The sequence below is a fragment of the Ascidia mentula genome, chromosome 8 (genome assembly GCF_947561715.1).
Source record: "Ascidia mentula chromosome 8, kaAscMent1.1, whole genome shotgun sequence".
NCBI lineage: Eukaryota > Metazoa > Chordata > Ascidiacea > Phlebobranchia > Ascidiidae > Ascidia > Ascidia mentula.
In genome coordinates, this window is record NC_138573.1 from 3272357 (window position 1) to 3296871 (window position 24515).

The 24515-nt window shown below is 41.5% G+C and overlaps 3 protein-coding genes and 2 pseudogenes across 3 annotated transcripts; 2 read left to right on the plus strand and 3 right to left on the minus strand.

Annotated features, from left to right (window-relative positions):
* Positions 1-124: 124 nt before the first annotated feature.
* On the minus strand, positions 125-2327 carry LOC145910788 (uncharacterized). Its single transcript, XM_082997991.1, has 6 exons — positions 2246-2327; positions 1829-2119; positions 1140-1288; positions 915-1068; positions 657-759; positions 125-269 (listed from the first exon to the last, which is right to left on the minus strand). Exons 1-6 carry the CDS (start codon positions 2325-2327, stop codon positions 125-127), a joined length of 924 nt encoding a protein of 307 aa, XP_082854117.1.
* A 5157-nt stretch (positions 2328-7484) lies between these two features.
* Positions 7485-8612, minus strand: LOC145911213 (uncharacterized; annotated as a pseudogene).
* A 3857-nt stretch (positions 8613-12469) lies between these two features.
* Positions 12470-14349, plus strand: LOC145910791 (uncharacterized; annotated as a pseudogene).
* A 564-nt stretch (positions 14350-14913) lies between these two features.
* On the minus strand, positions 14914-23553 carry LOC145910792 (uncharacterized). Its single transcript, XM_082997995.1, has 6 exons — positions 23283-23553; positions 22831-23121; positions 15829-15977; positions 15598-15751; positions 15353-15455; positions 14914-15055 (listed from the first exon to the last, which is right to left on the minus strand). The coding sequence occupies exons 1-6, from the start codon at positions 23416-23418 to the stop codon at positions 14914-14916; spliced, it is 975 nt and encodes a 324-aa protein (XP_082854121.1). The 5' UTR covers positions 23419-23553.
* On the plus strand, positions 19295-21444 carry LOC145910595 (uncharacterized). The gene is made up of 6 exons (XM_082997782.1): positions 19295-19391; positions 19462-19752; positions 20023-20171; positions 20676-20847; positions 20934-21036; positions 21303-21444. Exons 1-6 carry the CDS (start codon positions 19310-19312, stop codon positions 21442-21444), a joined length of 939 nt encoding a protein of 312 aa, XP_082853908.1. The 5' UTR covers positions 19295-19309.
* Positions 23554-24515: the final 962 nt, after the last annotated feature.

Sequence of the window (24515 nt, forward strand, 5' to 3'; positions counted from 1 at the left end):
TATACAAAATTGGCAACTTGTGTCTAAAGTCAGAACCACATCGATTGCTTCTAAACATATCATGACAAACACAAATCATTTCTATTCGTACTGTTTGTCTTGCAGTTGAAATGCAAATTAGTGTTCAGGAGGTATTTTCAGTCACTCTTGAAATGCTTGTCCGCTTGCTGGTTTGCCAACTCTCACAACATATAATGGGCGACAACAACCCACGAGCGGCCTTTGCAAAAGCTTTGTCTCTGAGGCTGTAGATAATCACGTTGACAACACTGCGGACAAACGGAAATGTTAAACTCGATTACGTGATATACTAAAACTTTCATCAACAGTTCAGGGTAAAGTTTGTCAATCATGAAAGTTAGCAATTCAATAAACAAGTAATGTGATCATCTATACCCAGGACAGGTTATGATAATTCGTTTAACGAAATAAGCCAAACTTCTCTCGTTTAACCCAACCACCTAAAATGCCGATCCTTTGAACGAAACTTACTATTATGCGTAAATTAAAAAATCTTTAGCTATTATATAAGAACTTTCAAGACAACAATGTGTTGGCCTGCTAACCCAATATTGGCGGCAGCATGTTATAAAGTGTAGAACATTAATATGGTGCGAATTGTTAATCACTGAATGTAGATCACATTCAGAACTTACCTGTTTGTCATGCTCAGATAAAAGCAAATGAGGAAAGGCAGTGAGACGTTGTTGCAGTTTAAGATACCTCCATAGAAAAGCGCGTTCACCAACACAACGGGAACTGGAACAAAAATATTGAATTGCAATTTACAATCTAGAAAAAAAAAACTAGAAATTATTAAAGGTTGAACATACCTTCATAGCGTAGACAAAAAATCGATAAAGATGAATAAATTACGTCCAAAATGAGAATTAGTGCCCCGTTAATTTACTCACTTATGGTAACTGTAAAACCAAGCTGCATCAAGGCCAACACAACAAACATTTTCACATCAGCTTTTCCAAGTGATGAATTCTTTTGATTTTTCATCTTACTTGACTTTCGAACTTTGGATCGGATTTCGAAAATGGTTGCGAAAGACATGAGAGACTGCGAAAATTGCATTATTATTAATTTGTTTTAAGACAAAAACCGTATCTAATATTGTCTGAACGTTTTACCATCACGATATAAGGAATAATTAGCATGATCATCATAACTGCGATGATGTGCTTGTAATGTGCTTGGTTTTTAATGACGTTTATTTCCGTGACGTAGAACAGAAAGATGGTTTGCTGATAGCAGTAACTCAGTTCCTTTGGAAACCATACTGGCAACACAAAAACAAGTGGTAGTGTAGTATAAGCAATAGAGCCAATGTTGTTTTTTTTATTGAGGGCTTTCGACCTAATGAGTCTCACCAGTGCAACTATGGTGTCAGCTAAAAGCAAACTTTCTTGCTTTGGCCACAGTGTTTCATCCTTTGTTTGTTTCCGGCAGGTTATACCTAGTGGTTAATGGAGGCTGTCAAGTCACCACAAAGTGGCAGCCTCGTTGGCTATTTAGCTGACAAGATCGTTGTAAATCACACAATAGCTGCAATGATGAGACCTATAAGGAGGAAACAATCCCCCTGTCTCACTACATAACCGGTTAGTGTTGCTTTACTGTTAATAATTTACGAAAGGCGAATGTGTTCATCAGATATATTCAAAGTTAACTCACGTAAGAACCGGATAGACTCTGTTAAAGCAAGTTTAAACAGAATTTTATTAGATCCAAATACGGATAAGGAGAAAATTATAACAAGCAGCCACGAAGGCTTGCACTAATCTTTCGTAGAATGAATGTTAAGCAGAATTCTCTTTACCTGGGAAAGTGCTGGCGATTAAGGCGAGCAACCAAACCACCACCAAACCAACCACAACGTTTCTATTGGACTGCATCCTGTACCGCAGTGGCCACTTGATGGCGTACAGGCGCTGTGCACCCATGAAAACCAGGTGGTAGAGGGAAGATATGAAAGTAAGAAGCAAAAACATTCCCCCAGCAGTTGCTTGCGGAGATCCAAGAAGCAAAAGTTGGCGACGATCCAACTCAGTTGACGTCACGTTCATTGACCAGTTGATGTTGTACAATGCAACCACCAGCAGTTGGACACCTTTTGAGCAAAAAGAATTGAATTTAGGCAATCTACAGTTGGCGTTACACACAAAAAAGTGTTTATAAACGTCCAGAACGTTTCTATGTGGAGCTTTTAGAAAATAATAAATGCAATTCATCGTACCTGTCAGAAAATCCGCGCCTGCCAGTGAGAATTTCATTTTGTTAAAGCTTGTATGAAGACCGAGTTTCTTCAAAACTATCATCACAAGCGCATTCCCAAACACACAGGTCAAACCGAGCAAAACGATGAGAAACATCAAAATGCCACTACCGGCCTGACTGCATTCTGCGCATGCGCGGAGCGATGTGTTCGCGCATGCGCCGTAAGCCGCCTGGCTGCAAACGGCTGGAAACCCGCATAACCTGGATACGGTGATATTCTTGTACTGCAGTGACGTTATCGTCTCGTTGTAAGTGTTGTTTACCGTGATGGTCTCGGTAACGTTCACAGCCACAACCAATTGTTTTATTTCTCGAGCAGGTGGAGCGGAACCAACCAATATATATTCATAATCAGCAATTTCTGAAGTTGGGGCGGGAAATATATTGCTTCCATTGTATTGCACGTCGAAGTCACCGGAATAATAATCGTCAGTCATAACGTATAGCTTTATTGAACACACGTTTTTCACACAACCTTGTTCTACACCTGACCTGCACAGCAACATGAAAGTTTATGAAACTATTTTCCGTAACTGCTACGATCGATACGCAACATGCGCAACAACAAACATAACAACAAAAAATTAATTGTTAGCTTTGCCTCAACCGTATTTGGGAGGAAAGCATTCTGTTCAATCTGATTTCGCTGTCTGAGCAACAGCCTTTTACGGGTATTTTAATTGATATATCACGTATGACGTTTTAGTTGATGCAGATGCTTGCAGCAATAATAACAAAAATATGCAGCAAGGAACCAAACAGATCAAAGCTCATCAATAAATTCTAAATCACTGTATAACTTTGTATATTTCTACCCTGTCCAGCCATAAACAGTGTACTTTAATTGATACACTGCTGTAGCGCTACTCCCCTTAAGTGAGTAAACACGCTGTCCTTCACAGGCGCAATTATTCAAAGGCCGTGATACCGAGCGGCAGGAGGGAGACAACTTCCTCCTTTTAATGAATGGGAGGTACTGGTGATGCCTATCCACGCAAACGTGGTGTAAAAGTGCGGCCCACCATAGTATACTGATCACGCTTGGTCGGGGAACGTTTATGTTTTTAAAACGTGACAGATGTTTGTAAATACTGGTTCTCACCACATTGACAGTTTTGCAATGCATGTGTATAGATAATCGTTCAGTGAGCAGGCTAAATTTACTCAGAGTGTAAACTAAATCTACTCAAAATTTTTTTGTAAGGTTTACCCAAAATAAAAAGAAAAACTTTAATTCAGCACCTTTCAGTTTAATCACCGTTTTTTCAATGATACAAAAAAAGAGACAATATTTTATTTGGTCATAATACCGACAATTTCCCACGTGCAAAAACATGTATACGTGAAAGAATCAAACGTAGCGGAGTTAAAAATAACTTTGTTGAACATGGGATTTACCGAGAAAATAAAGAAAACGAATTCACATTGATCGCATGTCGTAAATTTTGTGCTAATCCGTATTTCTTTATGATGAAGAAAACATGCATTAAACATTTTGTAACATTTCGAAATTTGGAGACACTACCGGGTGGAAAGTGTAGCCTATGTGACACTTTCATGACGCACAATGATATAACACTATTTAATCTACAGTCTTAATGTTTGTTGTGTTGTTGTGTAATATTAGTTGTGTGGAAATGACAAGGTTTGATAAGGTCCGGTAAGTGTAACGTGATTTTACGTTACATGTCAACGGTTGCATTAATGGACTTAAGGTTGCATGGCCAGTTGTCATTTTGGTGTCTCTCTCCATTGGGTTGGGTAATTGGTATTTTTAGATCGTCTTGGCAAGCGGGTTTTATTTCAAAATTTAGCGATAGCAACAGCTGACCATTCATATCATTTGTGTCTTTTTTTGTCCTTTGTGTGATATGGTTTAACAGCTGTTTTGCGTCATATTAATCTCAAGTGACTTGGTCGCTTAGAGACTTTAAGTTTTCCCATGTGACTGTCCTTTATTGTCTTTCAGTAACCGACCTTTCTTCCATGTCCGCCGACCTTGGCTTTCTTTCATCAACCTTCTTTCAGAACACTTCGATTACTTTGTTTCTCTCCGGTTTAAATAATGTAACTTTCCGTATGCGTTCAGCTGAGGGCCGAGGCAGGGCAGCGTAGCAGTACTGTGCTCATCTCAGTTCATCGGTTTTGTGATTTGGTTCTGTTCAATTTTGTCTGTGCGTTTGGACGTAAATTCACTCAGTTTGGCGTTGGTATAATTGCGCATGTTAATTTCGTATCCAAAATTGTTCATTTTAAATAACTATTGTTGGAATGTTTGCATCAATTTTCAAGTAAAGTCAGGTTAGGAAAACACAACAATTAGAACTCACATGCGATCTTATGTCAAATGCGTTAATCAAATAAGATTTCCCATCGATCATAAATAATATTGTTAGGTGTTTTTTTGGACTATATTTATTCGTGTTCAAAATGTTAGTTAATTTTGTTAAACATGTGACTGATGACAACTTAGGATTGATTGTGGAAAATGGTCATAGCATTGTCTGCTTAGAAGTCCTCACGGAGGCATGACGTCAGTTGGGGACCTGACAGGTTGTTTTTTTGGCGCTGACGAGGTCGCCGTAGGTTAACGAATTCGGTTGTTTTTGTTTCTTTGAAAAAAAAATCCCACAATGGTTAAAATTGATTTGCGTGAGATTTGTCATAACTTTGTCAGTAACGTTATGTTTTGATAAGTATTAAAAAATTTTGTTGTGAAATTTTAATTGTATTTTGTGGTGATAGTGTAATGATTGTGTCGGAATGATTGTTGTGATGGTTGCAATGAGTTTTGATTGTGATAACTGTGAATGAATATGTTGAAATTGTGGTAATTTTTCTTGTCAACGTAGGGTTTGGTGATGATATAGTGGTTATATTTAGTGTCAAGACTATTTGTATATAATGCAGACACGAGTGTAAATAATTACCATTGTGGGTGCCGTGGTCGTCGAAGGGTGAACATGCTACGACAGTAGAGACGACAGGAACACAGTGATGCGCCTACGATGTTTTGATTCCTTATAAGGCAAGGTTAAAGCGGTTGATGCTTTATTGCGAGAGTCAGAAAGGGGCGAGCAACACAAAAAATACGTGTATATAAGGCGGCAATCGCGACACGGGAAAAAGGCAATAGCACGCTTCAATGCACAGGCGAACACTACAGTTCGGTCGCCACAGGACCCCCCTCCAGAAGCGGGCAAGTGTCACGCTAAATAGCGTTGCGGTGGCCGTACATTACGCCGTGGTCTGCCTCTCGCTGGGGGTACGGCAACTGGAACTGGTACCGTAATGTCGACGTGAGCCGGCTTAAGGCGGTCGATCGAAATCGTTTGTGAGTGACCTCCAATGTCCAAAGTGAAAGTTTTGTCCGATTCTAGCAACACCTTGTACGGGCCATCGTATGGTCTGGTCAGCGGAGGTCTATGAACGTCGCGACGAACGAACACATATGGGCTGGTCCTCAACGAGGAAGGGACGGACGGCCGAAGGTTGGCGTGACGTGACATCGGCTGCGGGAAAATTCGTTGCAAGGTGTCCCGCAATGACGGTAAAAACTTGACGGTGGAGTCGCCTGCAGGGGCAATAAAATCACCAGGAACGGTCAAAGTAGTACCGTAAACAAGCTCCGCGGAGGAGGCCTGCAGGTCATCTTTGGGTGCGGTACGAACACCAAGTAACACCCACGGTAACTCGTCCAACCAATTGGAGTCAGTTAGACGCGCCATCAACGCGCTCTTTAAATGGCGATGAAAGCGCTCCACCAAGCCGGTAATTGCTGTGCGATAAGACTGCACTTCATCGGTTTGTTGCGCGCGTGCCAGAGCCTCGCAATCAAGTTCGAATAGAGGCACACGTAGGGCACTCAAGAGAGACCTGGAAAGTGCGTCCGCGACAGCATTCGACTTGCCGCTAATGTGCCGGACATCGGTAGTGAACTCTGAAATAGAAGAAAGTTGACGCTGCTGGCGAGCAGACCAAGGGTCGGCAGCCTTCTTGAATGCGAAAGTAAGGGGTTTGTGATCGGTGTACGCGGTAAACTTGCGCCCTTCCAGAAAATAGCGGAAGTGCCTGATAGCCAGATGCAGCGCAAGAAGCTCGCGGTCAAAGGCGCTGTATTTCGTTTCCGGCTTTCTCAACTGACGGCTGAAGAAAGCAAGTGGGGCCCAATGACCGTCGGAAAATTGTTCAAGGACTGCACCCACAGCGGTCGCAGAGGCATCTGACGTGAGCGCGATGCAGGCTTGCCACTGTGGATGATGCAAAAGCGTAGCGTTGGCGAGAGCGTCTTTAGCCTTATCGAAAGCCCGCTGCAGGTCGACCGACCACACCAGTTGTTTAGGTTTGCCGGCTAAGTACCATAGAGCGGTTTCATAATATTGGCAATATTGGGCACGAACCTGTGGTAGAAATTCACCATCCCGGAAAACTCCTGTAAACCTTTGATGGTGGTCGGCACAGGGAAGTTCTTCACCGCGTCAACTTTGCTGGACAAGGGTTTGATGCCGCATTGGTCGACGAAATGCCCAAGAAACTCGATGCTGCTTTTGCCAAACTCGCACTTTTGTAAGTTGACGACGAGATCGTGGTCCGAAAGCCGTTGGAAAAGCCGTTTGAGATGTTCCATGTGGGCTGCATGTGTTGGACTTGCGACAAGAATGTCGTCCAGATAGACATAAATAAAATCCAAACCTTGACAAATGGCGTCCATGAGCCGTTGAAAAGTTTGAGCCGCATTCTTCAATCCAAACGGGGTTCGAAGAAACTCAAACAGGCCAAATGGCGTGATTACAGCTGTCTTCGGAATGTCAGCTTCAGCCACGGGAACCTGGTGATAACCACGTACCAAGTCTACCTTTGAAAAAACGGAACAACCCGCGAGACGCGCGGTGAAATCATGGAGATGCGGTATGGAATAACGATCGGCCTGTGTGGCGTCGTTAAGGCGACGATAATCGCCGCAAGGGCGCCAGCCACCGGAAGGCTTTTCCACCATGTGGAGAGGGGATGCCCAAGGACTGGCTGATCGGCGCACTATGCCTAAATCCAGCATTTTTTGAAACTCGGCTTTAGCCAACACTAACTTTTCAGGCGAGAGGCGCCTGACTCGGCAATGCACAGGGCGCCCATCAGTTACAATGTGGTAGGCAAGAAATCACAAAATCGAGGTGTTTTTACCTTTGGAAACTGCTCCAGCAACTTCTCGTAGGGGCAAAGCACGGAATTGAGAGTTCGAAGTTGTGGCGGTTGTTGTAGAGACGTTTTCAAGGGGTAGCTCGCGAACACCTCTGAGTGAACAAGACGTTTCCTGACAACGTCGACAAGCAGGCGATTAGCGCGGAGAAAGTCAGCACCGAGCAGTGGACGTGAGACATCGGCCAACACGAACTTCCATTTGTAAACACCAGAGGGAATGTGCAGTTGGACAACTTTGTAGCCGTAAGTGGCTATGGAGCTTCCATTAGCGGCCTTGAGAACGGAACCCTTGGGTGTGGTGCGACGTTCGAAGCCAGTGGGGGGAAGTGCGCTGACTTCAGCACCAGTGTCAACCAAAAAGTTGCGGCCGGAAACCTTGTCCCAAAGAAAGAACAGGCTGAAAGAGACGCCGGTTGCCCCAGCCATTACCGGCAACCGGCGTTGTCGTTTCCCTGATAAGCGCACGGAGGGCAGCATTGGCGCGCGTCTGCTCCAAAGCGCCTGTGATAAAAGCACATGCTGGAGGGCTTCGCTGTGCGGCGTGGAGCTGACCGAGTGATATGCTCCTTGCTGACAGCAAATTCCGCGCTGTTATTGCGAGAAAGCCACAATAAATCCGCCCGTTGGGCAAGCTGCCGCGGATCTGCAGTATCCTCACGGGCCAAAACCACCCTAATATCTTCCGGCATGTGCTGCAGGAACAAATGATGGAAAAGCGTGGTGGTCACCTAGCAAGGCAAGCATTTCGTCCATTAAAACCGACGGTTTCTTATCACCTAACGGTGGCATGTTCAGGAGACGGGCTGCACGTTCTTGTGGGGAAAGAGCAAATGATTGCAGCAAGCGCCTTCGAATGGCTTCAAACTTGTTTTCGGCAGGCGGTCGTTCAAGCAAGTCAATAAGTCGCGCTGCTGTGGCCTGGTCCAAGGCCGAAACCACGTGAAAGTACCTCGTTTCATCTGCTGTGATCTTCTTTAGCGCAAACTGCGCCTCAGCTTGTTGCAACCAAACACGTGGCTGGGTTGGCCAGAACGTGGGCAGCTTAAGCGCGACAGCGTTTTCAGTCTCCATGACCTCCAAATAACGGTTTTGGAGCCTCGGGGTCACCAGTAAAGCGGTTGATGCTTTATTGCGAGAGTCAGAAAGGGGCGAGCAACACAAAAAACACGTGTATATAAGGCGGCAATCGCGACACGGGAAAAAGGCAATAGCACGCTTCAATGCACAGGCGAACACTACAGTTCGGTCGCCACAAGGTCATGCTATATGGTTGACGTTTCCCATAATAGATGACGAATTAATGAATAATTACGCCGCTTTGGATGTTTGATTCCATGAAAAAAGGGCGACGCCAGTCTTGGAGGATGGCGGATTAATGAAAATGACCTCCTTATACGTGACAATAATTGGCAACCAAAAATTTAAGGAGAGTCATGCGGCCGTTACGTTATACCTGCAGACGGGAAGTCTGGCAGAAGTAAATCGCGCGTCGAGACATATAATGTCTTTCCTGGCCAGGCTTGTTATGTTTATGTCCTTGCTATTCGTATGTTTTGTTACGTCTGTCATGTCTTATGTTTATGTTCATGTTTGTGTTTGTATATAATATAGATATTGCCGATGGTTTTCTTGGCAGGCCTAATCGTTTTATTTTACAGATAGATTGATCACCTATCTGTTCCAACGAAACAAGACCGTGGGTCCAAAGGATCGTATACATCCTCAGCCTCGGAACCTGGTCACATAAAAAAAAATAATAACAGAAAAATTTCTTGGGCGATGTGAGTGTTGGAATCAATTCCTAGGAGGGAATTTCTATACATGGCTTGGATGACCTAAGGGATGTGATTGCCAATACGGTGGATGATGCAACACGAATCTTGGGCAAACCTTTGATGGTCTTGGCTATTGTGGATGGTTCGACGGCTGCAATCGTTTTCATCATGTTGGACAGTTGTTACGCCTGGAGGCGTTTTCGTTCCAACACGGACCGACAAATACAAAAGTGGTGTGCCACGATTATGAAGAGCACCATTTCAAAAGGGGGAAATAATGTAACGTGATTTTACGTTACATGTCAGCGGCTGCATTAATGGACTTAAGGTTGCATGGCCAGTTGTCATTTTGGCGTCTCTCTCCATTGGGTTGGGTAATTGGTATTTTTAGATCGTCTTGGCAAGCGGGTTTTATTTCAAAATTTAGCGATAGCAACAGCTGACCATTCATATCATTTGTGTCTTTTTTTGTCCTTTGTGTGATATGGTTTAACAGCTGTTTTGCGTCATATTAATCTCAAGTGACTTGGTCGCTTATACCGATCTTCCGATCTGCAGATACAGATATACTACACGAAGTAACTACAACATGAAGATAAAATTTTAAACAAGGGTACAGGACACAGATATGCTGTAACTGTAAATAACATCGTATGCATATTGCCCGAGCAACCCGCGACCATCAACTGCAGGCGTCAATGCATTGCATCAGACATATTAGCTTTGTGGTGTTTCTGTGCTATTTTATCGATCGGAGTCATTTTGTTCGGCATCTGGAAGTTTGCCAAACTGCTTACAAGTGATTTCGTGGTCTGTGTAGGAACCTACTAGATCTGCAACTTGATTTCTTAGATTCAAGTTATGTGGGAAGAATGTAGCAACAGAAATAGCAAAACATTCCGGTTGCACTGCATCAAATTTTGCCGCTTCCGTTTCCAACCTGTCTAACTGCACTGCGAACTTACACGTTGAAAGAGATGCTGACCATCGCCCTAAAGTAAAAGTGCGATTATCATCGTTCGTGAGATTAATCATCGGTCGTGTTACACTAAAGACCAGGAAGACAGTTTCCTCCGCTTATGATAGATGGGGAATTTCCCCACCAAGTTCTCTGCGTTGCGTTAAATAAACACTCGTCAATATTCGACTTTTTGATCAAATAATCAAGTTACGTGTAGGTCGTGTCACCTGTTGTTGTCACTCCACTTCCACGAAATTCATCGTGTTGTGAATACATGCGGTCAGTTTTCATTGTCATCGTGTGAAAACAACATACTGTATGGAATCGTATAATGCACATGAAATCCCCCATGCTAGCAAAGCATTTGTTCTCAGTTAACGTGATGAAGTATAGACTAAACAATGGATCCAGTAAACCCATGTTCTGCCCATCTTCCTATTATGCTCAACACGATTATTTTATGGTGTGTAATGCAGCATCACTAACTGATCTAGTTAAACGATCCAGCAAAGAGTATAGGGAAGCTCCAACACAGAAAATACACCGAGAATAATTGCAGACAATATTCGGCCGAGCGCGAACATTTAATGACGTCATATATTTTTATATTGGTCGTGCAAAATTACACACACCGCTTGTATTTTCGCTATAGCGATGTAATTTATTTTGGGTTTCCTAATTAGTGCTCAGAATTCACTGGTGCTTGCTTTATAAAAATCCGACGACAGTGAACTTTTCCAAGCGCCGCTGTTTAAATTTGGGTTAAAGCACATCATCATTGGTAAACACACGTCGCTACCTTCTTTAGCGTCTGACGTCAGTAACCAAGCATGATAGGTAAACTTCCTTCCCTGCATCGTGATGTTGCACTGCAAAACAATAGCTCGAAAAACAGCTGTTTTTTAACTTGTATGTTATCTTGCCGACGGTAGGGTTTTATCCTGTGTGCTTGCCACTGTGATAAGTTATGCGAATAAAGCTCAACGCCATCAGCGTTCAACCGAGAAAACTTATAATTGCTCGTGTAAGTTTGATTCTACATTGATGGATGAATAGCAAAGACTCAGTAGGTTACGATAAACGATCGTGCTTTAAATAAGATGTTGTCAGTTTCGTATGTGACGTATGTGTTTACGTATGAGACGAACAGAAACACAACCTGATGCAGCGATATTATGTTGATGAGTTGTTTGATCATGTGTCATTTACAACAGGCGACTTATCTAAATACGGAATACCAAGGTTGTAGGAAAAACAGATACAAACCTAACATACAGAAGAAACGAATAATAAAAACACGGTATTCCTGTAATACGAGTTCACATTCGCTGGAACAACCAGATAGTCCAGCAAATGGGCTTAATTGCTTTGCATTGCATTTATTACAGAGCAATAAAATAAACCAAACTACGATTCTCAATGTGGCCGGATTCACCCATTTACGCATTACGTAGTTGGTTTATTGTTTTGACAATTTTTGTTGATAATTTAAACTTGCTGTCCATGCAGTGATTCACATTATCCATCTAAGGGATACCAACAAAGTTATATGCACAGCTTCCCATCGTAAACAAGAAACTCCATCACTGTTGACAACAGTTGAAAAGCTCAGGGAGCCAGGTTAAACATATAAACAAAGTGAAGGTGGTGCACAATGTTTTCCGTAGTAAGTGATTGACGATTGTCTAAAACCGTAGCAAGAATGGTCACTTATGTGACTGGAATTTAACTCATTTACGAAAAGAACCAGTCGAGAAAAAGGACTGCATTTTCGGTGGAAGGATAGGAAATAAGGTAGAGTTTTTGTTCCGTGCAATCCTGGCTGCCCTGAAAAAGCAATTTACTGTTTAAGAGAGGTACGCAGACACCAGAAAATGATATCTGCAGGACATCTAGGCATAAATTATAATTTTCTGTCATATCTTTGTGGTGTTTTAGGAAGCAGCATAACTAAAATGTTTGAAATAAATATTTAATGATGAACGTCGTAAAGCAACACTCTCCAACAGATCGGGTAATTAAAAAACCTTCCTCACCTATCAGCCAGCAGATCAAGCCCCTGTCCCAACCGCCAATTGCAGTATTTAACATAAATCAATTCCCCAATCCTGTTAACAGTTCGCCGCTTATTAATATCACCAACAGCGACAGTAGCATCACCCCTAACAGAACTCTAAATTCAAATTTGACCGAACACAACAACCATAGGGTATTCCCAACATGGAAATACAGTGGCGATAACATCAGTGAATTATGCGGATTTCCCGCCTTTTGTTCCAACAAAGCCTATGTCACATGCGCGAACACGCCACTCTGCGCATGCGCAGAATGCAGTCATTTCGGAGCGGGTTTATTTGTCCTTTTTGTTGTCTTGCTCGGCCTGGTTTGTGTGCTTGGGAACCTTCTTGTGATGGTTGTGGCAAAGAAAATTGGCTTTCGCAGCAGATACAACAAAACCAAGTTTTCCCTGGCGGTGGCAGATCTTCTTACTGGTAAGATAAGCACATGGGAAAAACCAGAAATATGTAAAAGTACACAATATATAGTCCGAAAAAGACTTAATTGTTGCAGTATAGCCAACTGGTATTTTACAGTACATTTTTGCAGGAGTTTACCTTCTGGTTGTCGCAATTTACAACTTCAGTTGGTCTTGGAACGTGACGTCACATGAGCTCGATCGCATCCAACTCTCACTCCGAGGATCAGCGCAAGCCACAGTGGGAGGAATCTTCTTCCTCCTGACTTTCACATCCTCCCTCTACCACCTGGTGTTCATGGGAGCACAACGCTTCTACGCCATCAAGTGGCCACTGCGTTACAGAATGCAAAAGGAAGTCTACACGCTGATTGGTTTAATAGTGATTTGGTGTCTTTCTATTTTGGCAAGCACTGTACCAGGTAATACACTACAAAAAAATAAATGTAGACGACTATTGTTGGTTACAGCACTTATATCCTGTCATGTGGCCAAGATTGCAGAAGGAAGTGAATAGTTATTTTCCCTGTAATTATGCTATGGTATGCAGTAGCGCTACAAAAATTTAACGTGTAAGGTGAATTGAGCAACATTTTGAACATAGTCCACAAAGCTGTTGTTTGGGTGCTAATTCCTGAGTTTTCGTTTCACTAAAAAAATGTCTCTGTTATTTTGCAGTGTGGTTTCCTGCTTTTTTAACATACACGTACATGCACACTGTCTTCCTGTTCTACTTCACGGAGCAGAAAATACAAGCACATGGGGACGACCACGCAATTGTGATTGCCACGATGATCATTTTCTATGGTATTCCCTACCTGGCAATAGTAAGCACCCCAATATGCAACTTTGCTCGTTTTGGTAACCGACCTTACATTTTATAATGGAAACCCTGCCCATAAAAGCATTGCATGTTGTGCTTTTGCAAGTATGTGGTACAAAGAAAATATAGGCTGTTGTAATACGGTTCAATCAACGGGGTTTATAACTGAAAAGGTCGTATGTTTAAGAATGCGGGTTGTCGCGGACTAACTGTGATTTTTTTTTTTTCAATTTAGTTTCGATGGTAAGGATCACAGGCTTCGCAGCTAAGACAAGCTTTGATGTTATTTGTTTGTTAGACTCTATTATCCATGATCACAATGCTGGAGATCCGAAGTCAATTCAAGAAGGCCAAGATTCTCAAAGGCGACGGCGCAAAAAAAAAGGGAAAATACCTGAGAACAGAGAAGTAAAAACCTTTGTCACGCTCGTCTTCATGCAGATTGGATTCACAATTACACTAAGTATGGAAAGATACAAAAAAATATGACAATGTCTATCACAGTATTTACTCCTTGCAGTACCACTTGCTTTGATCAACGTCCTCTTCCACGGACATTTTCTGAGTTGTGACAACATAGCGTTGCCATACCTGATGTGCTTTTACCTCAGCATGTCAAACAGGTAAATATTTAATGTTTGTTAACGGTGCGTTGATGAAATATGTCTAAATATTTCTTTCTTTCAACAGCCTCGTGAATGTGATTGTCTACAGTTTCTGGGACAAAACCTTCATCAAAGCGGCAGGGAAGCTAATTTTGTCAGCTGGAAGGAAAAGAAATGGATCGAATTCTTGTTGGTCCAATAACCCCACTGCTAGCACGTCCTTATAAACCTGTATATTTGTACATGAGGTATACGTTTTGCAATGAACCATCATCTTAGCTGATTGTTTTTGTGTTTCTACGCGTATGTGGGTGTTCTCCCATCTTAAACGTTTGATCTTGAACAATGAAAACATTCAGATACATTTAACACAGTGATTCCCAACCTTGAAGGAAAACAATTTTGACGCGTACAACCTAGTTGAGTGTTGCAAAGTGGGATAAAAAAACAAACATTCTCCAGACAGTGCCACTGTTTCTACCTATTAGGCCCCATTAGCGAAGTTTGCGTAGAGAGCCTTTTTCTTTGAGGTGATTTTGCGTCGCTAAGTCTGCCCAGATTACCATAATCAACGCGCAAGCTGCAATGATGAAACATAATAGGTCAAAATACTGCCAATGAATGCAGAACACATGCCAATATTTGTGGCACATTTTTTTTTGGGGGGGGGGGATATACGGATAAAGATTTAAATGGGTGGATACGTGTGCTGCTGGGCCACATACCACATTACAATTTTTATTGATTTAGGAAGTGTTTGTATTCTCAGTTGTGCTCGAAGTCAGCTTTTACTAGTCGGTGTTTTCAGTCACCCTTGAAATGCTTGCTTGTTTCGATTCGGAAACTTTGCAGCTGAGAATGGACGATAGCAATCGACGAGCTGCCATTGCGAAAGCTTTGTCTCTCAAGCTGTAGATGATCACGTTCACAACACTGCAAAGTTAAGATAAATATTCTATATACGGTAGAATAAACAAAGAAACAGACCATGTAATCATGTTCATATCTTGAACTAAATAATATATTTTTATCTTCTGTTTGATAACAACGTATTTTTTTAAATGCAAAACAGAAATTAGAAAAATTCACCAACTCGCTGCATAGAAGTGTTGTTTAAATTCAATAAAAACTGTTATCCACACTTTTTGGGAACTACATTCGAAAAACAAATATAGTTTCTCTACAGATCAATTCTAGCCACAAAACAATTACAAATATAGAAGAATTCACCTGTTTGTCATGCTCAGATAAAAGCAAATAAGGAAAGGCAGTGAGACGTTGTTGCAGTTTAAGATACCTCCATAGAAAAGTGCGTTCACCAACACAACAGGAACTAGAACAAAAACATTAATTTCTTGTTTATGTATGATTTTAGGCTGCGCTCCAAAATCTAAAACCCGCGCTTTTATGATATGGATTACCCACCACAAGCTATTTTGAAAGTAGAAGAAATTGCGTTGCATTCGTTTACTCACTTATGGTAACTGTAAAACCAAGCTGCATCGAGGCCAACACAACAAACATTTTCACATCAGCTTTTCCAAGTGATGAATTCTTTTTATTCTTCATTTTTCTTGACTTTTGAACTTTGGATCGGATTTCGAAAATTGTTGCGAAAGACATGAGAGACTGCAAAATTGTAAAAAAAATCAGAAATACTTCTAGATTTTAAACCAACATCAAATATTACACTGACAAAGTTTTACCATCGCAATATAAGGAATAATTAACATGATGGCCATGACTGCGATAATGTGGTTGAAATTTGGGTTGGTTTTCATGACGTTTATTTCCGTGATGTAGAATACAAAGATGGTTTGCTGGTAACAGTAACCTAAATAATCCGGAAACCAAGCTGGAACAACACAATGACATGTTTTGTGTTTCTGACGCTGTATGGCCTGCGTCAAATAAATATGTTTATGTAAAATAATCTGTGATGCTCGTTTCCTGAAGCAGACTGTCGTGTGGATATATGCTTTAAATCATATAAAAATACCCACGTCTATTATGCATTTTGGTTGTGAGGCAAAGGAGTAAAAACCAGCACTCATAATCAGCTAGTTGTAGAATAAAGTAAATGTCATGAAATGTAAAAAGAAAAAAAACTTAGTTATACAATTCAAGACATAAGATATTCATGGAGAGGTGCAATCCAATATGATGGCTTTTTTGCACATAAGATAATCATGTTAGTAGAAACGAACTTAGTAACAGCAAACATTCGCCAGGTCAAAACAAAGGGTTAGCTGTAAATAAAAGTCCTTACAGAACAGTTGAACTACATATACAAACTATTGCGTTTTCGTACAATAGATGATATTTCCCATAAATCAACTAAATTTACGTTTCTCATTACCTGGGAAACACCAGTCGTAGATTTCTTACCTGGAAAAGTGCTAGCGACGAAAGCTAGCAACCAAACCACCACCAAACCAATCACAACGCTAGTGTCGGACTGCATCCTGTACCGCAGTGGCCACTTGATGGCGTACAGGCGCTGTGCACCCATGAAAACCAGGTGGTAGAGGGAAGATATGAAAGTAAGAAGCAAAAACATTCCCCCGGCAGTTGCTTGTGGAGATCCAAGAAGCAAAAGTTGGTATCGGTACAATTCAACCGAAGTAACGTTCATCGCCCAGCTGATATTATACATAGAAACTACCAGTAGTTGGAAACCTTAAAAGGGAAAGTGAAGGATTTGTTTTTTAACATCGGGCGCTATGGCATTTGGATAACGATGGGTTCTTGTTTTGCCAAGAAAAACTGAGTGACTTCAAAAAGGCAATATCCAGTACTTCAATTTAATGGTTCCCAATACTAATAAAAACTTTAAATCGTACCTGTCAGAAAATCTGCCACCGCCAGCGAGAATTTCATTTTGTTGAAACTGGCATGAAGACCGAGCTTCTTTAACACCACCATTACCAGTACGTTGCCAAACACGCAGGTGAAACCGAGCAAAACGATGAGAAACATCAAAATCCCAGTACCGGCCTGACTGCATTCTGCGCATGCTTTAAGCGATGTGTTCGCGCATGTACGGTAAGCCGCCTGGCTGCAAACGGCTGGGAATCCGCATAACCTGGATACGGTGATATTCTTGTACTGTAGTGACGTCATCGTCTCGTTGTAAGTGTTGTTTAGCGTGATGGTAACGTTTACAGCGACATTGATCTGTTTTGTTTCTCGAGCCGGTGGAGCGGAACCAAAAGAAGAGTTACCGGAATGCCCCGCCGACATGATTTATATAATTTTGCACGATTATAATCCAACTATATTCTGAAGACAACCTGCAAACCACAAAAGCAAGCCGTATTAAACTGTACATTTCAGAAACGTACGAGAAGCTACATCTACAGATCGCATGACAACCGTGATTAGTTTCACAGAAAAAGTGGAGTGATGCCCAACGAAAAGGGTTCAGAAAAATAAAACATGGAGTAGTGGCACACATTGGGTGTGTTGCCTCATGTTCATGTATTCGGTAAATCCATTGGGATCGAATATAGCACCAGAAAGAACAATAGAATTTCTCTCCTAAATAAGCTCCTCGTGACCAGAAATTACTGCAAGCTCCCTAAATCCTTTGGTTCATATTTGACCGTACGACATAGTGCACTGTTTGCAAAAGACTGTTGCGTTATGAACACGTACACCAAGAATAAAGATAAGTTCCTTTAAGGGCGCGGTTGATCAGTGACCGTATATCCTCCGCAGATATGACACTTTCTTCGGTTGACGGGAAATTGTGTTTTTAATGTTTTTTGTATGAAAACCCTGATGGTGTAAGAGGTATATGCGATATATTACCTCAATGTTGAAGCTTCACAGATGTTTTCCACCCGAAACTGCTCATAATTTCTCGTTTAAAATTATTCAAGTTGTTATCATCCTGGTTAACATTACTTGTTTTCCAAAACATAAACCATTGTTGAGATATCGCTTGTATGGTTTCGAGTTGGGCGATAATCTTTAGTTCAGAACTAACATGCAATAACTAGAGATAGGATTCGGTCGAGTCCGAATAGTTAATGACGTCATAAATTTTCGTATTGGTCGTAATAAAACGTCTGTTCCACTACAAATAACGGCATGTGTATTTGCTGCAGCGACGTTATGCACCTTTCCTTATTCTAGTGCCAATGTTGGTATTGTTGGTAAATAAATCGTAACGCAATGCTATATACTCAACCAATAGATCATATCGGCAGTTGAAGTGGGCCGGAGAAATTTGGTCCTTGATAAACGCCCAATGGAATATTATAAACGTAACCTCGGTTTGTTTGCAGAAACTGAACAAAAACACCATGGTATTTTTCCATCGACTTGTTATTCTCGTTTTCGTCACACGACAGTTTAATGTATTTGTTGTTGCCTTGGAGTTTGCTGTGGTGTTTACGGTACACATCGCACATCTAAGGGCTACCAACAAAGTCACGCACAGCTTCCCGACAAAATGGCAGGAAATGCTATTACTGTTGTCTGCTAAACATAGTTTACAATGTTCTAGGTAGTAAGTGATTGACGATGGGTTGAAACGTTGGTAGGAGAAGCAAGACATTTTGCAGGAACTTTGTACCACAACAAGTGTAGCAAGCAAATATTCAGCAAATTTTACAGGAAGGAATTTATTGCGAAGATTTTTTTGCCTTGCTCGGCGCCAGTGCAAGCTTCGTGGTAGTGAGATGGTGTTTAAGAGAGGCCTAAAATTGAATTCTGCATACATTTAACACTGAATTATATTTTTTGAGCAACTTTGTCCTATTTACAAACAGGAGCTTACTTCTAGAACGGGCATCAATCCCATGCAGGTGGCTGATTATGTTGCAGTCTAATATCTCTTGGGAAACAGCAACAAGTATATCAGACCGGGTATCAGTTTTGTTTCGCCAGTCCTCAATAAGCGAGCCGACCATTGAACTGATCCTACCGCTACTTGCTGCGACCCACAACATTAGCATACTCAAATCGGTCAATAATCTGTCACTTATACCATACACGAATTCCAATGTTGTTTTTAGTAAATTATGCGGATTTCCCGCCTTTTGTTCCAACAAAGCCTACGTCACTTGCGCGAACACGTCACTTTGCGCATGTGCAGAATGCAGTCAGGTCGGAGCGGGGTTTTTTGTTCTTTTTGTCGTCTTGCTCGGCCTGGCTTGTGTATTTGGAAATCTTCTTGTGATGGTTGTGTTGAAGAAAATGGGGCTGCTCAGCAGATACAACAAAACTAAGTTCTCCTTGGCGGTGGCAGATCTTCTTACTGGTGAATAAGCACAAGACAGAAACCAAAAAAGATTTGAGCAGTATAGGCAACTCCCTGCTTATTTTTGCAGGAATTCAACTTCTAGTCGTCGCAATTTACAACTTCAGTTGGTCTTGGAACGTGACGTCACATGAGCTCGATCGTATCCAACTCTCACTCCGAGGATCAGCGCAAGCCTCAGTGGGAGGAATCTTCCTCCTCCTGACTTTCACATCCTCCCTCTACCACCTGGTGTTCATGGGAGCACAACGCTTCTACGCCATCAAGTGGCCACTGCGTTACAGAGTGCAAAAGAAAGTCTACACGCTGATTGGTTTAATTGTGATTTGGTGTCTTTCTATCTTGGCAAGCACTGTACCAGGTAACGCAATATAATAACATACAATGAGTAGGAAAACATCGACTTTGGGCAATTGCACTTTTACCCCGTTATGCAGCAATTGCGGATAGATCGAGTAGGAAACGATTAGTTGTTCGCCTTTACCTTATACGTATAATGCTATGTATAGCGCTGTTATATAGGAGCCTCAATCCTACGTACCATCTGTTTCTGTAACGATTCCAACGTTGTTCTAAAAACATGAGTCTGCTACTGATGTAGCTTTCAACAACATTCTCTGGTATTTTGCAGTGTGGTTTCCCAGACTTTTAACATACACGTACATGCACACTGTCTTTCTGTTCTACTTCACGGAGCAGAAAATTCAAGCACGTAGGGCAGACCACGCAACTTTGATCGCCATGATGATCATTTTCTACATTGTTCCCTTCTTGACAATGGTAAGCTCCCTCTTCGTGGTCGATAAGATAACAAAAGGAAACTGTACCTAAAACAGTGCATGTTGTGTAATATATCATGCATGATATACTACTGCGATGGCAGATTGCGGTGGTGGAAATACCCTACGTATATATGTGTAGGTCGACTGACAAGTTGTGTGCTTGCGCACCATTATTTTTTGACCACGATATACTCCGTTCAACAGTTTAACTCCTTTGGCTCAATTGGTAGACCGTTGGGCCTATTTATCTTCATTCTTAAAACCTTACCTGGAGCTGGATTTTTTCAGCTCCAACTTCTCCAGAAAAGGGGTCTATCCAGCTTGGCTGCAATGCCAGTGAACCTTATTTGTTAATGTTTGGTACAAAGAAGGTATTGTCTGTTGTGTTGTGATTAACTCAACCAACACGGTTTATAACTGGCAATCTTGTGTTTAAGAGTACGTGGACTTAACGTGATTTATGGTGCATTTTTAGTCTAAAAAAATAAAAATTGTTTGTTAGACTCTCTTATCCATGATCACAATGCTGGAGATCCGAAGTCAATTCAAGAGGGCAAAGATTCTCAAAGGCGACGGCGCAAAAAATAAACAAAAGAGAAAAATACCTGAGAAAAGAGAAGTGAAAACTTTTGTCACGCTCGTCTTCATGCAGATTGGATTCACAATTACACTAAGTATGGAAAGACATTAGCTTCAAACTGTTAATTGCAAGCCGCGTTATGTGTACAGAATTGTCCCTCACAGTGTTCATTACTTGCAGTACCATGTGCTGTAGTCAACGCTCTCTTCTACGGGCATTTGCTAAGTTGCGACAACATCGCGTTGCCATACCTGATGTGCTTTTACCTCAGCATGTCAAACAGGTAAACACCAAATGTTGGCCAACCATTGACTTGTTTGTTAATGTTGCGTTTGGAAAATTCGATAAAAAACAGATTTAACAAAAAGATAAAGAATATCATGATTGTTTCATACTTCTCTCGTATCTTGGATCAGCATTTTTTATTTTTTAACTGTCTGAATTGTATGTTGTCCGTTGTCACCATCTTGGACCACTTACAATTTGATACACAGGAAAAGTTTAGAACACAAATTTTAAAATCCCAACTATTTTTGTTTCTTTCCACAGCCTCGTGAATGTGATTGTCTACAGCTTGTGGGACAACACCTATACCAATGAGGCAGCGAAACTATTTTTGTCAGCTGGAAAAAAGAGAAATAACTCTGACTTTTCTGGGTCCAACAAGCGCACTTCCAGCACGTTTTTATAAACCTGTATAATTGTAATATATTGTGATATACGTTTTGCATAATAAAACATCGTATTTGGTTGATTGTCTTGGTGCAAATAACCATCGTCAACCGTTTTCGCAATTTTTTTGCCTAAATATCATTCGGCTGACTGCGTGCATGAACAATCGAATGAAACCACTGCCGGCCCCAGGAACGTTTGACCGGTTTTGCCAAATCGGGCCTTGCGCTTTCAGGCAAGCTCCGCACCTTGCCATAAAAATCAATAGAGGTTATCGATCGAGATAGCCTATGTTAAGGCAAATACAGGCCTGCAATAATTTTTCAAATCAGGTCCCGAATATCCTGGATCCGGCCCGTACTATACTGCATTGCATTATTATACTGTTCTTCACGGGGGAAATGTGATATCATGCTTTAGTGCTGGTATTGCAAATGTCACATCCGTCGATTTAGCTGATTTCACAGCTGATCCAGTAGTATAATTGTTTCAAGCAGTCTCAGTCTACACTTTTACGCTGCACGTACCATGTCGCGTCTCGTTGTCAAAAAACATAAAGCGCTGATTTATTTATGGATGTACTGCGCTTGGCATACGTGTTACGTTATCTTCCTGATCGACTGAAAGTTTTAGAGCCCCCTAATTTCTTTCGCTTCCAAACGTGATCCGACATTATTTGCAAGTTTTAAACGTGGCAACCAAAATAATTTTATGATATTGATAACACACCAATTATCGCAAGGCTCATGACATTAAATCGTTTTTCAACTCTCTATCGAACTGAAGCTGCGATTAATCCTGGCGCTTTAACTATTATGTTTAACCGTATTACGTGGTAAGCCGCAGGCCACTACGCAATCAAATTCCATGGCCGCCAGGCATTCACTCATCAACACAAACTTCGAAAGTTTTTTGTTGATTAATGTTTCTTTTCGTTCGAGAAACACATTGAATCTGTGGAAAGTTATAACAATAAATTTCGAATGCGCTCTTTGCAACAAGGCGATGCTTACGGTACAATGACAGTGCACCAGTATCAGAGTTTAAGGTCGGGTTGTTGCGCATGAAACAAGCAATGCCACGTTGATTTATAGCATACAGGTCACCTGGATAATGCTCTTAATCCAAATGCACATTGTGGCTATTTGGATCGAATATTACTTCGTACTCAAATATTTGTAAGAGAGAAAATAACTTTCGTGGTTATGTTCTATTTGTAACGTTTAATGATTGGCTTCACGCGATCTTTGCTATTAGGGTGAATTATACGACAGTGAATGCATGAAAGACGGATTCATTAAACGTTGTTTTTTCTTCACTGAAGAATGTTAAAAGGAGCAAAGCGAACTGGTAATGAAGGAGAACATCAGTGACAGTTGGGAAACACCAGTCGTAGATTTCTTACCTGGAAGAGTGCTAGCGACGAAAGCCAGCAACCAAACCACCACCAAACCAATCACAACGATAGTGTCGGACTGCATCCTGTACCGCAGTGGCCACTTGATGGCGTACAGGCGCTGTGCACCCATGAAAACCAGGTGGTAGAGGGAAGATATGAAAGTAAGAAGCAAAAACATTCCCCCAGCAGTTGCTTGTGGAGATCCAAGAAGTAAAAGTTGGCGACGATCCAACTCAGTTGACGTCACGTTCATCGACCAGTTAATATTATACATAGAAACTACCAGTAGTTGGAAACCTTAAAAGGGAAAGTGAATGAGTTGTTTTTGAACTTATCGGGCGCTATGGCATTTTGATAACGATGGGTTCTTGTTTTACCAAAACTGAGTGACTTCAAAAGGCAATATCCACTACTTCAATTTAATGGTTCCCAATACTAATAAAAAAATTAAATCGTACCTGTCAGAAAATCGGCGCATGCCAGTGAGAATTTCATTTTGTTAAAGCTTGTATGAAGTCCGAGTTTCTTCAAAACTATCATCACAAGCGCATTCCCAAACACGCAGGTCAAACCGAGCAAAACGATGAGAAACATCAAAATCCCAGTACCGGCCTGACTGCATTCTGCGCATGCGCTGAGTGATGTGTTCGCGCATGCGCCGTAAGCCGTCTGGCTGCAAACGGCTGGGAATCCGCATAACCTGGATACGGTGATGTTCTTGTACTGCAGTGACGTCATCGTCTCGTTGTAAGTGCTGTTTAGCGTGATGGTATCGGTGTCGTTTACAGCGACATTGATCTGTTTTGTTTCCCGAGCCGGTGGAGCGGAACCAAAAGAAGAGTTACCGGAATGCCCTGCCGACATGATTTATATAATTTTGCACGATTATAATCCAACTATATTCTGAGGACAACCTGCAAACCACAAAAGCAAGCCGTATTAAACTGTACATTTAAGAAACGTACGAGAAGCTACATCTACAGATCGCATGACGACCGTGATTAGTTTCACAGAAAAATTGGATCAAGTCCCAACGAAAAGGGTTCAGAAAAATATAACATGGAGTTGTGACAGACATTGGATGTGCTACCTCAGCATGTTCATGTATTCGGCAAATCTATTGGGATCGAATATAGCACCAAAAATAACAATAGAATTTCTCTCCATAAATAAGCTCCTTGTGACCAGAAATTACTGCAAGCTCCCTAAATCCTTTGGTTCATATTTGACCGTACGACATAGTGCACTGTTTGCAAAAGACTGTTGCGTTATGAACACATACACCAAGAATAAAGATAAGTTCCTTTGAAGGCGCGGTTGATCAGTGACCGTATCCTCCGCAGAGATGACACTTTTTTCGGTTGACGGGAAATTGTGTTTTTAATGTTTTTTAGGATGAAAACCCTGATGGTGTAAGAGGTATGTGATATATTACCTCAGTGTTAAAGCTTCACAGATGCTTCCCACCCGAAACTGCTGATAATTGCTCGTTTAAAATTATTCAAGTTGTTATCATCCTGGTTAACATTACTTGTTTTCCAAAACATAAACCATTGTTGAGATATCGCTTGTATGGTTTCGAGTTTGGCGAATATCTTTAGTTCAGAACTAACAAGCAATAACTAGAGATAGGATTCGGTCGAGTCCGAATAGTTAATGACGTCACAAATTTTCGTATTGGTCGTAATAAA

Bases quoted from the DNA above. Each gene is read 5' to 3' on its own strand.
- LOC145910595 (XM_082997782.1), top strand. From the start codon at position 19,310: ATGGTTGTGTTGAAGAAAATGGGGCTGCTCAGCAGATACAACAAAACT. The intron at 19,392-19,461 runs GTGAATAAGCAC...TTATTTTTGCAG, and splicing joins GGTGGCAGATCTTCTTACTG to GAATTCAACTTCTAGTCGTC. The intron at 20,172-20,675 runs GTAAGCTCCCTC...ATTGTTTGTTAG, and splicing joins TTGTTCCCTTCTTGACAATG to ACTCTCTTATCCATGATCAC.
- LOC145910792 (XM_082997995.1), bottom strand. From the start codon at position 23,418: ATGTTTCTCATCGTTTTGCTCGGTTTGACCTGCGTGTTTGGGAATGCG. The intron at 15,978-22,830 runs GTAAGAAATCTA...GTGTTGTTCCAG, and splicing joins CGTCGCTAGCACTCTTCCAG to CTTGGTTTCCGGATTATTTA. The intron at 15,456-15,597 runs GTGAGTAAACGA...TTTTTGTTCTAG, and splicing joins TGGTTTTACAGTTACCATAA to TTCCTGTTGTGTTGGTGAAC.
- LOC145910788 (XM_082997991.1), bottom strand. From the start codon at position 2,327: ATGATAGTTTTGAAGAAACTCGGTCTTCATACAAGCTTTAACAAAATG. The intron at 1,289-1,828 runs GTAAAGAGAATT...TTGTGTTGCCAG, and splicing joins AATCGCCAGCACTTTCCCAG to TATGGTTTCCAAAGGAACTG. The intron at 1,069-1,139 runs GTAAAACGTTCA...CAATTTTCGCAG, and splicing joins TTATTCCTTATATCGTGATG to TCTCTCATGTCTTTCGCAAC.